We start from the raw sequence: 17,119 nt of genomic DNA, 5'->3' as shown, positions 1-17,119 counted from the left end.
ATAACCATTATTTGGAATGGTTTACTATGAAGCATTTTAAAATAACTACAATGGCATAAACAAGTTTATCCAAACATAATGAGGATATTTTTCAAGTAAATCCCAACAGCTAGAGAAAATTAAAATGAGTCATTTCAGTTGTATTTGATTAGGACATCATTCTATCACTGAATAAGCTTAATGAAAACAGTTTCTAGAAGTTTATTGAAATTATATTAGACTGTTGAAAATATTAGACTGTTGAATTGGACAAAAATAAAAAATAACTGCGAGAGTATCACACAGTCCTATCAATTCTTTTCAAAGCAGTCTTGTCCTCTGACAAAAAAAGAAAAACATTTTTGTGCAGCACAGGACAGCCTTGGGACAGCTCATTCCAGAACAAGCTGTGAGCCCGTGGGTCACACTGTGCTCCTGCACAGTCCTTTAGTCTTCATCTTCATTTGTGCTGCAGAGAAAAAGCAACGGGTTGGGCTTGGGAGACACCTCCAAGAAATTTCCCTTCCCAGCAGCATCCTCTGAAAATCTGTCAGGCTCGGGTACAGGGTTTCCTTCTTGTTCCTGTGAAATGCAGCCTGCAGTAGCCAATCCTTCAGGCTGCTCAGAAAGTCTCATTGCAGACTGGATTTGCATTTCTAATTCTTCTACCAGTTTTCCAGGAGGAGCCGTAGATTGCAAGGGAACCTTTGATTTCCCAGCGCCGACCTCCACGGCCCAGGTGTCCGTGCCCTGCCTCAATCCATTACAGCCAATAAGTGGAGCTGTCCTCTCCTCCTGCAGCGTGCCTTGCAAAGAATTTATTTCCCCATCTTCACTGGTCGAGGACTCCTGCTCATCTGAATCAGAGCCTTCTGTCTCAGATGATGAAGTGCTGCTGGATTCTTCAGAGTCACTCGTCTCCGACTCGGAGCAAAGCAGCTGTTGCTTGGAAACTGTGCCAGCAGCTTTTAACGCCTTCTCTTCCTCCTGCACCAGCACTGCTGCTGCCTCCAGCTCTTCCAGCTCCAGCCCCATGTGGGACTTGCTGAGCGTGGTTTTCTGCAAGGACTCGCAGAGTGCAGCCAACTTTTTTGACCTTTAACAAAGAACAAGATATGTTATTGAACCTGACAAGCAGAACTTTCCCGTTTGATAACGAGAAGACCAATCTCAAACATTTCTTCCGTTTGCTTGGTGTGCAAACAACTTTCTTCTGCAGCCCTGATTGTTTTTCCTCCTGTAACATCCACTTTTACAATCAGAAGGATTCCTAATTACAATTATTTAGGGTAACTTTTCCCACAAGGTCAGACAATATCCCACTGAAAGGCTTTGAGGATACCTTCCTGAAAGATCCTGCTGTGGGATGCTTCAGCAGTGCACAGTGAGGGAGAAGAGATTCCAGAACAAACCTTTTCAGGTTTGCTGTCTTTAGCAGCACACTCTGCAGCACAGGGCTGCCTGGATGAAGTTTATGTGCAGCAAAATCATTCTGGTTTCCTACCCTCCCAGACATCTCTGTGAAATGCAGATGAACCAGGAGAACATTCTGATCAGTGATCCAGGCTCCTCCTCTCCCACCCAGCCTGCTCACCCACGATCACAGGAGATGTTCAATAACTCTGCCTGCAGATGGACTTCACCCTTCCCCTGGAATTCAGCTGAAATATAATTCAGCAGGAGTACAGGACCATTGAGATAGATGCCCCTAATAAAGCAGACACACCACATTGGCTTCAAATCTGTGGTGCAGCCCCATCCATTTCCCCCAGTGCTGGAAGCCAGCACGTGCTTTACCAGGAAAGGGCATCAAGGATTTATAAACAGAGACTGAAATGGAGGGGGCTGAGGGCAGAGGGGAAAATGGGCATAAAAACCCAAACATACATCCTGTTCCTTGTTGTGGAGTTTTGCCTCAGACTATCAATCAGCTTTTCACCACTTCCTGCAGCAGCAGGGCTGCTATAAATCCTGCAGTAACTGACTGGGTTTCATTTCCTCTGCCAGGGCTGTGAACCTGCAAGGCACGACACACTGACACTGGAGCAAGGAGCTGGGGATGTAATACACAGCTCCTGCAAGGCAAAAGTTAAAGTGCTTCTTCTCTCACTTCAATGATTTTAAAGATCTTTATATTCCATTTCCCAGGGGGCATAATTACTCAGTATAACAGAGATGCTTCCACTTTTTTTTTTAGCTCCTAAAGGAATTGCATTTTTAAGTGGGGGAAGGGAAATTCAGTGCAGTTTCTTACACGTTTTACAGACAGGGCAACATTTAAATGCTTTAAAAACTTGGAATAAAACACACTAGACTTCCTTAAATCAACCCACTGACCAGGAAACTGTGAAATAATTTTCCCAGAAGTAAAGCAACAGAAAACAATTTATATTTCTAGAATTTTCAAGTCTAAAGCTAAGAATTAAATGCAACATGATCTTACCAGCCTCTAATAAAAGAAGGGGCACAAGTTTTTAAGAACTTATTAGAATAATGTTTTCTTTCTGGCAACTTATTTCCATTTTTTTATCAAGGACTTGCATTTTTCTTGAAAAGTTATGGGGGATTTGAGAAGCTGCCAACTTAATTGGGAATGAAGCAAGCATTCTCCCTGCTCCATGAGAAAAGAGAAAGGAAAAGAAGCCAAGTGATGCACCGAGAGGTTCATGGAGCCCTGCAGGCAGGTGGGACCAGAACAAGTGGCTGCAGGGGAATCTGCCTGCTGAGCACACTGGGGAGAAGCTGATTTATTCCCCAGGTCACAAGAGTTTACATCCCTTTCAGAAAGCATTTTTCTTTGCCTTTCCAACAGCCTCTTTCCTTCCTCCCAACTGTCTGTGCACGGTCCCCTGTCAGAGTGCTCAGACCATGAAGGTTCAATCCCTTTTCCTCCCCTGCTGCTGCCCATGGCCACAGGAGCTCCCAGGGCTGGCTGTGCCCTGCCCCAAACCCTGGTTTGTGCCATTTCATCCCCCTGGCACCATGAGCAACTCAGCAAACCCCCTGCCACAACAATCCCCCAGTTCCCACTGCCTGTCTCAGCCATTTCACTGCTGCCATTATGACAGAACAGCAATTCTCAAAATCCTGTTTCTCCCCACACTTCCATTGTATCTGTCAATTTCTGTATGTATAATCTAGAATTCTATTCTGTAATTCTATGGGTTTTTTTCATTTTTCCTATTTTTTCTGCCTTTTCATGCCCATTTCCCCTGCTCCAAACTCTCAGTCCTTAAAATCCTCTCCCCCCTACTTCACTATTTCCTTATAATGCAGTTTATATATTAAGACACAGAAATATATCACATAACTGTAGAGAGTATTAAGGAGCTGTATGACATAATGTGCTTTTTTGGCATTAATAAATACTTTGCTGTGTCCAGGTTACCTAATGCCAAGTGTTAAGGAAGAAAACACACAGTGATGAACTTGTTTGACTCAACACACATTATGCTACTAAATTCAAAGTGGTCCTGCTGACAGATAAAAGAATGATCTCCCTAAAACAATTAAAACTCTTGGCCACATCAGGTATTTGCTGTCCCTGCTCACTGGATTAGATGGCCTTTAAAGGTCCCTTCCAAGCCCAAATATTCTGACTACAAAAAGTCTCATTTCAGTTTTCTCAGTAGGTCAAATGTTTCTTCCCAACTTTCACTCTTCTCATCCAGGCTCCATCAGAATCTACAGAGCTCAACTTTTAAATATGAGACAAACTCAAAACTGTCACCCCTTAATTTTATACATAAACCCAAAAAGCTCTGTTCTCCAACTGCAATCTTGTATTTAAAAAAACCCCAACAAAGAACACGTGAAGAACAGGGTTGTTTCTTTTCTGCCCCTGTGCAAGGGACTAAGAGAATTACAATTAGCCATCAGTTCATCTCCTTTAAGGCAATTATCTAATTTGAAGGAGAACCAAGTTTCAGGAGTGCATTTCACATCAGCCTTAAGAAAAGGTGGCAGCATTCCCTGGACAAAAGAACGAGGCAAACAGACCAAAAATCAGCATCGAGATGCTTTCAAAGGGAGACTGTGGGTCTCTGAACTGATGGTTTCCCAAGGTGAAAGATAAGCAACAATTCAGGAAAACAAGAATGAGACACCATCAATGAGATCTTGTGTATGAGAGACCTGCAGTAAACAGGCCCTGCTGTTTCCAAAACCTTTTGAGTAGTGTTTGAGAGATTAGACAGCAAATACTTTAATTTTTCAAGTATGATTAATGGAATCCATGATTACTTTAAGACATGCTCATTCAGTATGCACATTTGTGGTAATGATATCTTATTATTATGGTAATAGTGTTCTTACATAAACATGCATAATGGGTTTTAAAGGTGCTACACATGATAATTATTAGTTATCACAATGTCAGTTGCTTAAGGAAAATGTTTAATTACAGGTTAAACTGATCAGATGCATGTTTTGTTTAATGCATAGCTTTGAGGAACAGATAAGAGAAGCATCTCGGGGCTTGTCCATGTAGTCTGGAATTAAAATTCCAAGACAGAACTACAGTAATCCTTGTCTAGGCACAGGAGAGTTTCTTCAGGTGCTAGAAGAAGAAAAAAAATCTTGTTCTACAGATCTTAGATTATAAAGGAGCGAAACTGGGCTGAAAAGAACAAAGAATCAAAGGAGATTTAGCAAATAAAGGGAGATGGAGAGAACTCTGAGAAAAATAAAAAGAGGATTATGGCAACAGGCAAGGGAGATCATTAGAGGTTTACAGCAAAGGCCACCTGTGGCAGCATGAAGAGAAGAGCTGGTGATGGCACTGACTGCAGGACAGGGACACGAGTGACAAGCAGGGTGGGAGCAGAGCAGGACACAGCTCCAGGTAAAGCCAAGCTCCAGTTCTGCTTTGTGTTCCAGAGAGTACAGGGAGCACAGGATCTGAGGAGGCAAGATAGCTGTTATCTCCACAACAGAGCTGTGAGGAAGAAGTCTCACTGCAGACAGACATCAGGGATTTGATTGTTTTCAAGAAGATTTCACATAAGCTGGAAGACAAAAATCAACCCAGGCACTGACAGTAAAAAACAAATGCAGGACTTGGGTAAGGGGGGTACATCCAAACACAAAATCCTCTCATTTTTCCCCAGTGATGAAGAAAAAAAACCAACTTATGCTTCCGTACACTATGTCCATCAGCCAGCACTATGTGAGGAAAAAGGTTCAAGGAAAGAGTGTTAATAGTTCAGACCTTCCCATCTGCCTGGTACTTCCCTTACATGCAGAACTCCTGTTTTAGCAGTTATGTTAAAAAAGACCAAACAACTCAGAGAGAACTTGAAAATATAAAAATCAGCAATTTGCTCCTCATTCTGAATGATGGTGGTGCTGCATACTCAATCATGGCAGGGGAATTACAGATCTAAAACACTCTGCAGATGATTTGCAAACATGGGAGTGAGTGTCACTGCCCAGAGCAGATGTGGCTGTCCCGGGACCCCTGGCAGTGTCCAAGGCCAGGCTGGACAGGGCTTGGAGCACCCTGGGACAGTGGAAGGTGTCCCTGGTTGAAAGTGGCTGATCTTTAGGGTCCCTTCCAACCCAAACCATTCCTCAGTTCTATCAAAGATTCACACTGGCAGCACAGCCTCCCAAAGCTGCAGTCAGTAAAATCTGTGGAATGGAAAGCGACTTTTCCTGCACAGGCACAAGCTCCAGCTCGCTTTTGTTTTTGTAAACAATAGAAGGATTATTCTTACTGGCTCACCAATTTGGCTTTGCATTCACAGATGCACACAAACACCCCCTGTTCTGAAGTACTCAGCGTAAACAAGGTGTAAGACATGGCACAACCCAGCCGAGCCTCCCTGGCTATCTCTCCCTGCTCATCCTGGCCAAGTGACAGCTCAGAGCTGCCAGGGCACATCGAGCTGCTCCTGCCCCAGCACAGACCCTCGGTGCCACAAACACTGACAGCAGCTCTGCTGGCCAGCCTGGAGTTTGAATGGGACCCAAGTGATGTTGGAATGAACTAAAGGTGATGTTGCTCTCATGTGGATAGGGCCCACTCGGTGTTCCAGTGGGAACCAGTGCTCCGTGCTGGCAGGGCTGCCAAGCCCTGTTTCAGAGTGTGAAGCACTTCCATTAATTATCTTTAAGCCTTGCAGGCAAGATAAACAAGTCTCAGAGGCAGCAGAGCCGTGTCAAGCACGGACGTGCCTGCGGAGCGCGGGGCTGAGCGCGGCCCTGCAGCTCCTCGGGATCAGTGAAACTCCAAACAGGACAGCAGCCTGCTGTGCCCCTCTGCGGGGGTGACACATCCTCTGCAGGGCTGCTGTGCCTCTCTGTGGGGGTGACACATCCTCTGCAGGGCTGCTGTGCCCCTCTGTGGGGCTGACACATCCTCTGCAGGGCTGCTGTGCCCCTCTGTGGGGCTGACACATCCTCTGCAGGGCTGCTGTGCCTCTCTGTGGGGGTGACACATCCTCTGCAGGGCTGCTGTGCCCCTCTGTGGGGCTGACACATCCTCTGCAGGGCTGCTGTGCCCCTCTGTGGGGCTGACACATCCTCTGCAGGGCTGCCAAGCCCCTCTGCGGGGGTGACACATCTCTGCAGGGCTGCTGTGCCCCTCTGCGGGGCTGACACATCTCTGCAGGGCTGCTGTTTAACTTCTCTCCACCCAGCAGGAGCTCTGGACACACAGGATCCATCTCATAGTAAAGCTGCTGCATGAAGCAAAAGGCTCCCTGCCTGCTGCATCACAAGAGCCTTAATTTTATATCTTTAACCCACAAGGAGTTACCAAATTTAAAGAGAAAGCATCAGGCTGTATTTACACCACCTTTCTCCACGAGGCCTGGCAAAACTCAGACTTAGCAGAGAAAGTTTCACAGCCAGCCTCTTTCTTTGATAAAGCAGATAAGATATCAAGCAACACAACCAGACCAGTATCCCCACTCTAAATGTGTTCCAAATTACATACCTGGCAGCACTGCTTGCAGTTTCCCACAATTATTCATTTAGCCAGAGGTACTGCAAGTATTAAGACAATTCTAGAGTTAATATTATCTCAGACATCACCAGATATTATCCCAGAGCCTCAGCAGTTCAGACAGAGTGTGCAAATTTACTATCTGCAAGACATAAATGTCAGTTAAACTATAAGGAAAAATGAAATTTTCTGCCTTGCCACCAGGACTGGTTGAGGACAGGCTGCAATAGGACATCACGGGTGTTTCTGCAGGGTCTGTCCCTGGTGAACAAAAGGGCACCAGCAAAGGGACAGCTCTCCACACCCTTCAGATGGTCTCATTTGCCCCTGCTCACAGTGGCTCTTGCTGGATTCCATCCATCACTGTCCTCCAGCCCAAGCCTTATCTGCCCACACATCAGGGGTATGAAGAGACATTGCTCCAGTCTCCAGATAATGCCAGATGAGCTCCCCATGGAATCCTGTCAGGATCCTGGTGTACATTCACATCCCTGTGGCAGTAAGTCTGCAGCTCAGGTTCTCTCAAAGCAGAAGGCTCAACAAGTTACAGCCAAACACAGACACAGAAGATAAGAAGTGAGCTCATACAAGAATGACACAGCTGGCAAAGCACCCAACCAGTCCATCAGCAAGAAAATAAATTGTGCTTTGTTCTAAATTCAGATGCAGCTTCTTTCTAGTCCCAAACAGCTACTAGAGCAACCAAGCTGGTGATTTTTGGGGAAAGCTTGAAGCAGGTAACTGAGATCACCCTGGTCACTGATCAGCATGTTCTGACAGCCAGGGGTGGAGGATAAAGCAGAGGAAAGGCACATTTAAAAATGGCTGTAACAGAACTTAAACTTCAGGGGTTTACCCAAAAGTAAGCACAATTCCTTCAGCAAGGCAAATAACAATGAGAAACATCCCTCCACACCTGATGTGCACTTTCAGGCAGCTTGAAAGAAAAAAAAAAGATTGAATCCTTATGATACAGAATTGACAGACAATTTGATTTTAATAAAATATTCAAGACATGAAAGAGTCTAGGTTTGATCAGGCCTGACTGGTAAGACACAGAGCAATGATGATGATGGCACTGAATACTAAAGCAGAATTCATTAATGCAGAAACAGCTCCAGTCAACAGGCACAAAATTGCATAAATGGTCCAACAATGGGGTTAGATCACAAAACCCCTCCAGTTCAGGAGAAGAACCCTTACAAATGGACATTTAGGTGCAATAATAAGAAACTCATCACACTAAAGGCACCATGCATTTGCCCAAACCACTCTTTAAAACGTCATGGGTTACAAAAGAATTGAGCCTCAGAATCTGCCCAGAGACAAGAGACTAGGGCTCAATTACACTTTTAGAGTGTGTTTTATAGCATCTCACATATTTCACCATTTATTATTTCACTTTCAAGGTTATTTATAATGAGTGCTTCAATTATACACTAGTCAGTGACCTCCAATCATAGTGAATTAGCTTTGAAAAAGCAAGTTCAGGATCAGGGAACAAAAATACTCCAAAGGAAGTTCTGAAGGAAATGCAGAGCAGAAAATAATCTGGGTAAGTATTAATAGTGCCACCCACTTTGCCTGTCATGCACACTGCTGTATTACAGACCATGACAACAACTAACTTTACACAGTTTTTGCTGCTGAAGTACCTTACTACAGACTTTTACCCCAATTCCCCACAAGTTTGGGCAATCTGTGCACAGATTTTATTTCATCCAGATCTGGGAACACAACTATTCCTTTCAGCACAATACTACCATGAAGTTTAAGGCATGAACTGAAAAATACACACCTGAACCCTTCCATGGCAGCAAAAGGCCCTCACCCAGAAGAGCACAGAAAGTATTTTATAATCATCAGAAAGATGAGTAAGTAACATCTACTACATTTCTTTCCAGCCTTTATTAGCTGGTTAGCTCATCACACCCTACCTGCCTGAGGAGATCTGAAAGAATCCCAGAAGAGGTCATAGAATTAACAGAGATAAAAACAAACAGCACCATCCAACAGCTTCATGTGCTCAGTTTATGATACACTTTTATAGTAAGAGGGAGAAACCATAAATAACTCCATTAAAATCTCATTAGCTCTGATCAATGAGTGCGGAAGATAATGGAGGAATGTTAGTAAAATAAAAACAGCATCATTTTCTTCAGAACTTAGGTAAAAATTGACCTAAACTTTAACTAATCTTCTACCTTATCTACAACCAAAGACAGATGAGTGTGAACACAACAGCAAAAACACAACATTTGTTCACAGGAATTAGTCCTGGATTAATCACTGTTTTCACAGGAAAGAAACAAACCACCTCCCCAGCACATCAAAGACTACTTAATTTCTAAACTTCAAGTCAGTACTCAAAGAAAATAAGTGCTCAGTCTGTGCAAGATCTTTTCTACAACTGCAGGTAGGAATTCTTGCTTTCTATCTCTCAAGATGATGGACTCTGATTTTCAGCCTAAAAAACCCAACTTTGCACAGTTACACTGTCCATGTCCATACTGACTGGTCATCATTTCCTTTCTAACAGCTCCTGGAAACAGCAGGCAACTTTATCAAATTCAAGAGCAACTAAAATTTAAAGATCTTTGAATTCCTACATATTTCATGAAAATAAGCAGAGGGATGAATGATGAGCCTGCTGGGACAAGGCTGGCAGGACAGAGCTGTTGTAGGAGGCCAGGGCAGGCACCCACCAGCCACTGAGCCATGCTGATTCCAGCTGTGGATGCACCTCGTGCCTGGTGGAGGTGTCAAAGGATGTGGGGAAGGGACAACAGCACAAGAATTGGGTTGGGAAGTTCATAAAGTCTTTTTTCCTCCTTTCCTCACAGATACCAGACAAAGGAGAGACTGGAAAAGCGTTCCCTGCACAGCAAATCTTCACTGCAAACAGGAAAACCTCACTGAAAAATCAGTGCTGGGTTGAAAAGTCTGGAAAATGCATCTCCCTGTGAGCAGCATGCCCCCACTCCAACTGGAGAGGAGCAGAAAAGCTGAAATGCAGCACCAGGAGCAGAAAAGCTGAAATGCAGCACCAGGAGATGACTCTGGGCAGGAGAAATCCCCCTTTTGTACAGGTGACAGAACACAGCCTGCCCCATAAACAAGGGCTGATGGGGAGAATCCAGAGGGCTTAAGGGGAACATAAAATGCTTTAATCTTGGAATTCTGGCTTTCAAAGGGCATTACATGGATTCTGAAAGCAAGAGAGTGATGTACTTACACTGCAATCCAACTGGCAGTCTTGTAAACATGAGCTGCTATCTACATATCTTAAAGTATTACAGTTTGTTAACCATAAATCAAATAGAAAACAGCACCAGTGTTTCAATTTAAGTGACTTCTTTTATGTTAATAAGTCTGAATGTTTCAAGTGACTTTCTCCCCTTATTTATTCTGAAATTCCACAGTGCTTCTTTCATAATGAATCTAAATACTGCATGAGCTGAACTTCACATTTATAAATATTTTAAAAAAAGATGAAGCTTTCCAATATAACATCTTACTTTCATTACTTTGTCTTTTTGATAAGTTGAAACCAAACAGATCATGGATTATAAAAGAAATCAAGTACAGCTTACTTATGTAGATGATATTATGAAAATATTAGTAAGAGAAAACAGACTTGGAATTAATATTGCACTATAAAAAGAAACTGAAGAGTATTTGTATGTTTTAAGAATAGTTTAACAGAGCTCTGTTGCCAAAACAGCTCCAGTAAGTTGCAGTCGGTCCAAACATCTAATAATGGCACAGCTTCCAAAGTCATTTATGATAAACACAAATAATGAAAGATGAATAGATAACTCACCACAAAACAGATGCAGAGAGAGAGATTTTATAAAATGATAGTAATATTGGCTGTGTTACAGAAATGGAACACTGAACTGTTCTGTATTAGCCCCATTTCCCTCAAGTTTCTTTGCTGCCATTACCTAGAATTTGGTCTTCACCATCACTGCTGGTGATCTAGGAGAAGGCTCTTCTCATGCTGCAAATCAGACAATTTGTGTTACAGAATGAGAATGAAAGGTACTCACACAGCAGGGCAGAAAATGTGAATTTTAGTCTCGGGATAATGCTAGCAAAGTCCTGCATTACAAAAATAACAACAATGGCAGGGAACAGGCTTAAAGGCACAATTACAAACATTCACAATGGAATTTATCCACCAAACAACACAGTGGGGCTGATCAGAGTTTAACTCCTCCATTGCTCCATTCCTGACACCCTGAACACCTGAAGGGAAACCTCCACCTGCAGCTCCCTCACCCTCAGTCTGACCAGGAAAAGACACCAAACCTGAGCATCTTGCAGACTGCTGGCAGGAAAGCAGATTTTTGCAAGGGGCTGGAGCGAGCAGCCTGCTCCCAGCTCCTCCACATGCCCTGGTGTGCTCGGGCACCTGCTCCCAGCTGCTCTGGGCACCCCTGAACAAGAGAGGATGGCCTGGAACTGCAGCAGGGCCCACTTAGGTTAGATATAAGAACAGTTTTCACAATGAGGGTGAAACACCAGAAAAAGCTGCCCAGAGAAGCTGTGGCTGCCCCATCCCTGGAAAGATTCAGGGTCAGGTTGGGCAGGGCTTGGAGCAATCCGAGTTGAAGATGTCCCAGCTCACTGCAGGAGGGTTGGACTGGATGCCTCTAAAGGTCCCTCCCAACCCAAACTGCTCCATGATTCCATGATCATGGCTCATAGACATAGTGATTATTATTAAGCTGGCTGCAAACAAAGCAGGAAGATGTTCCCAGCCTGGAGCTCAGCCTCCCCCTTGGAGCAGAGCTGCACATTCCACCTGCTCAGAAAGGGAACAACCGCACCAGCTCATCCTTCCCCTCATCCAAGCAGAAATGCACTCAGCTGAGCTGTGCTGCCTGAGCAGACACAGATCACTGACCCTTCTGCAGGCACACAGCAACTGCCTCCCAACAACTTTGGAAAATCAAAGCAGTAGCCTGAGGGGGAAAAAAATGGCTTTCTTCTTTGCCCGCTCTGCCCACAGCAAGGTGCATTCAGACACAGCCTGAAGGAAGCTGAGCTATAGAAAAGTGATGGAATAAATAGGAAAAAACAACAGAGGGCAGGAGAGCAAAAACATCAAAGGAAACTGCAGCTAGCAGCTGGAAGGAGAGATTAAATCCCTTGTTAAAAATCCATGTTTTACAGGGCTTGCTAAAACATACATGAGAGGGAATTTCTGGTATAATACACATCTGTCTATCACCTTTCTGAGCCCTCAGGGCAGTGTTCTGCCTTAAGGCTCTTAGGTCAGTGCACTGTGTTAGCTGGGTATTGTTATTTACAAGTGCTCTGTGTGCACCTCCTGCTTTGCAGACACCTGAAGTGACAGCTCAGGCCTTAAACAAGATGCAGGACCTGAGGAGAGGCACTGGCAGCAAACCAACAGAAACTGTATTAAAAACATGCATCAAAACACTGAAAGGAGAGACACACAGGACGTGCCTGCAAATTATTAGTTACTCTTCTTAAATCCAAGAACTGTGATCTAAGGTGCAAGAGCAATGACTTAGGATGAAAATAAATAAATTTGGAAGTTCTACCAACTCTCTGATGAATTGGTAAAGTCCTACCTAAGTTTTAAGGAAAATTATAGCATTTCCTGCTTTAGTAGCATAATAAACTGCTCAGAATCTCCAAAACTTCCTGCATCAGACCCAGAACTCAGGCTGGAACCAAAAGGTGTTTATCTGAGCTGTGCAATTTTGATAGAACCAAGTAAGACTGTACAGAATTACCCAACAACACAGGAAGAATGAGTCAACTCAATTACTTTTCACTAGGAAAATGTGAAAATTTATTGCTGTCTGAATTTTTCCTGTTCAAATAGACTGTGTGATTTTTTTTTTAAATACAACTCAAAGGCTAAAACCTGAAATCTCTCTCCCATCATACTTGTAGACAAGTCCTAATCAACCTTTAATTTTCTTACCAATGCACTCCTGAGTTTATTTGACATCTTGGTGTAACACAGGTCACTCAGACATTTACATCCATGAAGTATTTCCCCCCTAATCCTCTCCAGTTTTCAACATCTTTTTGAACAAGCACTAGAATCAGTGTTTTAACAGTCTTACAAATGATGCATTTTAAGGTCATGCCACTTCCTTCTTCTAAGTGATACTAGTCTGCTTCTCCAGCTGAAGTGCACTCACCCTCTCACCTGCTCAGGTTCAAACTGTTCTCAAGCATGACCCAACCTATTTTTCTGAAGCTGTTGCCCTCAGCTGTCTTTTATTCTCCAATCCATAACTGTGCTCTGCAAGCTTTTAGTGAGTGTGTCATTTTAGACTCACTTGTATTAAAATGCACATTGTTCAAATAAGCACTTATGGCCAGTTTGGGGCAGCCTGTGCAATTCATTTTACACCTTTAAATAAATAATATTTAATACCACCAAAAAAAAAAAAATCTAACAGGACAGATAATGTGCTTTCTTACAGATTTTTAAATATGCATCACATTAATCTCAAAGCCCATCTGAAGCAGCCACTCATTATTGGTAGGAGCAGCTGGGACAGCTCAGAGTTAATTCAGCACTCCAGGCCACCAAGGAAGTGAATGGGAAGCAAACCCAGCCCAGCACGAGTGCTCCAAGCAGTGCTGCACACTGAACTGCCTGCCAGCAGCAGCAATGCCAGCTTGTAAAACCTGCTAAGAAGGAATTACAATAATTGGGGATTGCAGTCCTGAGCTGCAGTAATTGGGGATTGTAGTCCTGAGCTGCTGCAGCAATTCCTCCCAGGGCAGTCAGGGTGCAGCCCCAGGTGTGACCACAAACAGCACCAAGCTTTTGGGTTTGTCCTTGTACCTGCATGGCTCTTGCCAAAGCAGAACAGCAAAGGAAAGAACAGCCTTCAAATTAAAAATCTCCAAAATAGGAGGGGTTTTGTTGTGCAGGGAGTAGGGGAAGAGAATGATGTGGCTTCAGTGCATCCTACAATGACATCATCATTAAAAAGCTACAGTTCAAAATATAATCCTCTCACTACAAACCAGATCAACTTAAGGGGTTTTGTGATGGGGTTGTTACACCACCTGATAAGTGAACATAACTGGCTGGAGCAGAACATAAGCTAAGAACACATGCTAATGGCAAAGCTGCTTCCAAAGCAGCACCATGAAAATCATTTGGCTTTTCTCTGCACCACACACTCTGCACACTGGAGTTTTTATCCAACCTGAAACTCCTGCAGCCCCCACTAAGCCAAGGCTGCCATGCAATGAAGGTGAAGGCACAGCCCAAGGCAGGCAGAGCAGGACAGCTGCCCATCCCTGTGACACAGCACCACCAGGGCATCTCCCTCACGCCTCAACTGGATGAAGTGCTTTAAACGTGCTGTACAAATCAGATTGATCCCACAGAGCCAAGAGGCAGGATTTTCATCCAGAATATATTACTGCTTATGCCTTTGTTCTTTGGAATCAGGGCTGCTGGATCCAGGAGGTTAACAGCTGAAAATTAGCATATTCCTCTAACATTTGAGAGTGCTTTAAAGCACCAATTCATTCTTATTATGTGTTAACACATTCCCTCTTCCCCTCATCACAAATCAAAAATTTAATAAACTAACATTAGCAGTGCACCATTTGAAAACCTTTTAGGACAGTTTTGTTCCTGAATTCTCCTATCTGAACTCAGTATTTTCACAGCAGAAGTGCTGAGACTACAAGAAAAACTCCATTCACTCCTCATTTAGCAGTCCTGAGTTTCAAAGGTTAAATCCTTCCTAGGAACATGGAAGTGCCATAAAGGTGAAATAGGACTTCAGGAGTATAGGCAGGTTTAGATGGGATATTGGGAAGGAATTGTGCCCTGTGAGGGTGGGCAGCCCTGGCACAGGTGCCCAGAGCAGCTGTGGCTGCTCCTGGATCCCTGGCAGTGCCCAAGGCCAGGCTGGACAGGGCTGGGAGCAGCCTGGGATAGTGGAAGGTGTCCCTGCCATGGCAGGGGTGGGATGGGATGACCTTTAAGGTCCCCTCTAGCCCAAACCATTCTATTAATCCATGAATATTAACCCTACAAGCAGCAAATAAGCAAATAACAAAAGACTTGTAAAAGCCTGGCTTGTGTCTTTTCAAGTGTTTTGAGCTTTTCAAAACCCCAAAACACGAAAGAAAACAAAAATGCCAAGAAGAAACAGCTGCAAAAGCAGCACAATCCAGATCTTTTCTACACACTTTTTCAAAGTTTTCCAGATTTTAGCAAATAATAACCAAATCAAAATTTTTCAGTTTGCAGATAAATGATCCATTCCACAAATTATTTTAACATGCTACTGGAATGTATGTTAAAATTCTGAAAGATCATATTTGACTGCAGAAGTTTAAAGATGTTTATATGTTACAAAATATTTTCCCAAATCTAGCAAAAGCCTGAGGTAAATCCAATGCAATGGACTGAAACTACAATACTACAAGTTGAGTTCTTTACTCCCTTGTGCACTTTAGGATCTGATGTGAGACAGGCAGTAAAAATCCTGTATCTCACAAATCTTTTTTTCCTCTCTCAAAGTCCTGGACTCCTTCATGCCTGTGCAGCACCAGGGCAGCATTACACTGTATTGATTAAACAAGGGATTCAGAAAACCTGGGGAAAAGAAAAGGGGGCCTGAACAATCACAGTCGATCTCATCAGCTCCGTGACATGCTGTGAATGTAATTAATCCTACATTTATTTAGGAGAAATTCACATCCTACACATCAAGCAGCAACTCCCTGCTGGCTTCAGACTGGGTAATTACAGTGTAACAAGGACAAGGCTTCCATTGTAAGGAGGAGATGAAAAGGAAAACAGACCTATGAGGCCAACCCACCCTTCAGGGGCTGTCTCACCTGCAAACCAGGAGAAGCAAATATGACACGCTCAGGAATATCTGATTTTAAATTACTTAGTACTAATGAAGACAGCAGCTTCTACAGAGACTGTATAAATGCCACAAGGAATCCTGCTTTTCACTTTAAATCAAGGAGTCCATGCTCAAACCGGCATGTTACACCTACAGTCACCAAAATTAGCACCATCACATTCGTCTCGGGGTGCAGAGCACGTATTTGTGCAGGATAACAAAGCAAGTTGCAGCTACAGCTCCACAGAACACAGCAAGGCAATTTAACAGCTCAGCTGCCTCAGCTCACAGCTCTCCCTCACTGCACGTGTTGAAGCTACTACAAAATACAACACAAACAATGATTTTTATAATCTTATGCTAAGTTATAAAGTAGAAAAACATACATGGGATCAAACATTCTCCTGTACATGTCATACCTATAAAACTATGAGAAAAAAAAACATTTTACAGCAGGCTGGATGGATGAGTAAGCTGGTCTTGTGGAAGCCTCCCTGCCCATGGCAGAAGGTTGGAACTAGATGATGTCCACAGTCCCTTCCAATCCAAACCATTCTGTGGTTCAACACTGAGAGCACCAAACCCTGGGAAACTGCCAGAACACTCACAGCTTCACCTCCAATTCAGGAACACAGACAATACACACTTACAAGTGGCACACTTTTAAAGCTAAATATGCATGTAAATATTAGGCAAAAATCCTTTAAATTGCCATGGGCTGGAGCTGTTCCCTTGAGCAGGGGTGCAGAGCTGCCTGTACTGCCAAGGACTGGAGGAAGCTGCTCAGCCTCCCACCCAGGCCATGGCCAGCAGGCACAAGTGTACAACAGCAGCCAAAAAACCCATGTGAATAGAGCCTGGCACAAAGGGGAGCACAAAACACTGGAGAAAGACATCAGGCCACACAAAGGAACCTCAGCACAGCAAGAGACAGTGGGTAAACTATTCTGGCTTCTCTAAAGGACACAGCTCCTGGGGTCACAGACACAGACTCCTGCCAGGAGGGAGGAAAAGCTCTCCTGCACTAAATGCACACCTGGATTGCCCTGCTCCCAGCTGCCCAAACTGCAGCCATCAAACAGCCAGTGGTTCCCCAAAATCCCTTTTCCTCTCCTTCATCCCCTTCTGCTTCAAGGAAGGTGTGAAAGATGGAGAAAACCCCAGACTCAGAAGAAAAATTCAGTTCTAATTTCACCTTGGAGAGGCTGCCATATGTATCAGAGTGGCTTGTAAAAGCTCGGACCTGAAGAACAAAAGCATGCAAACCAGGCAAATTAAATTTAATTTTATTATGGAAATGAAAGCAATA

At 43.7% G+C, this 17,119-nt stretch overlaps 1 protein-coding gene across 1 annotated transcript in view; it reads right to left on the bottom strand.

Moving 5' to 3' along the window:
- Positions 1–239: 239 nt before the first annotated feature.
- Positions 240–17,119, bottom strand: part of SHQ1 (SHQ1, H/ACA ribonucleoprotein assembly factor) — a 37,495-nt gene continuing 20,615 nt past the window's right edge. Inside the window, exon 12 of the mRNA XM_054281011.1 lies at positions 240–1,075. Coding sequence (XP_054136986.1) covers positions 427–1,075 — 649 coding nt within the window. The 3' untranslated portion in view covers positions 240–426. The remainder of the gene's footprint in view (positions 1,076–17,119) is intronic.

Source organism: Melozone crissalis, unplaced genomic scaffold, assembly GCF_028551555.1.
Source record: "Melozone crissalis strain CALT ecotype California unplaced genomic scaffold, PUWL_Pcris_2 ptg000029l_1, whole genome shotgun sequence".
NCBI classification, from domain to species: Eukaryota; Metazoa; Chordata; class Aves; order Passeriformes; family Passerellidae; genus Melozone; species Melozone crissalis.
This window is presented reverse-complemented; position numbering and strand designations above follow the sequence as displayed.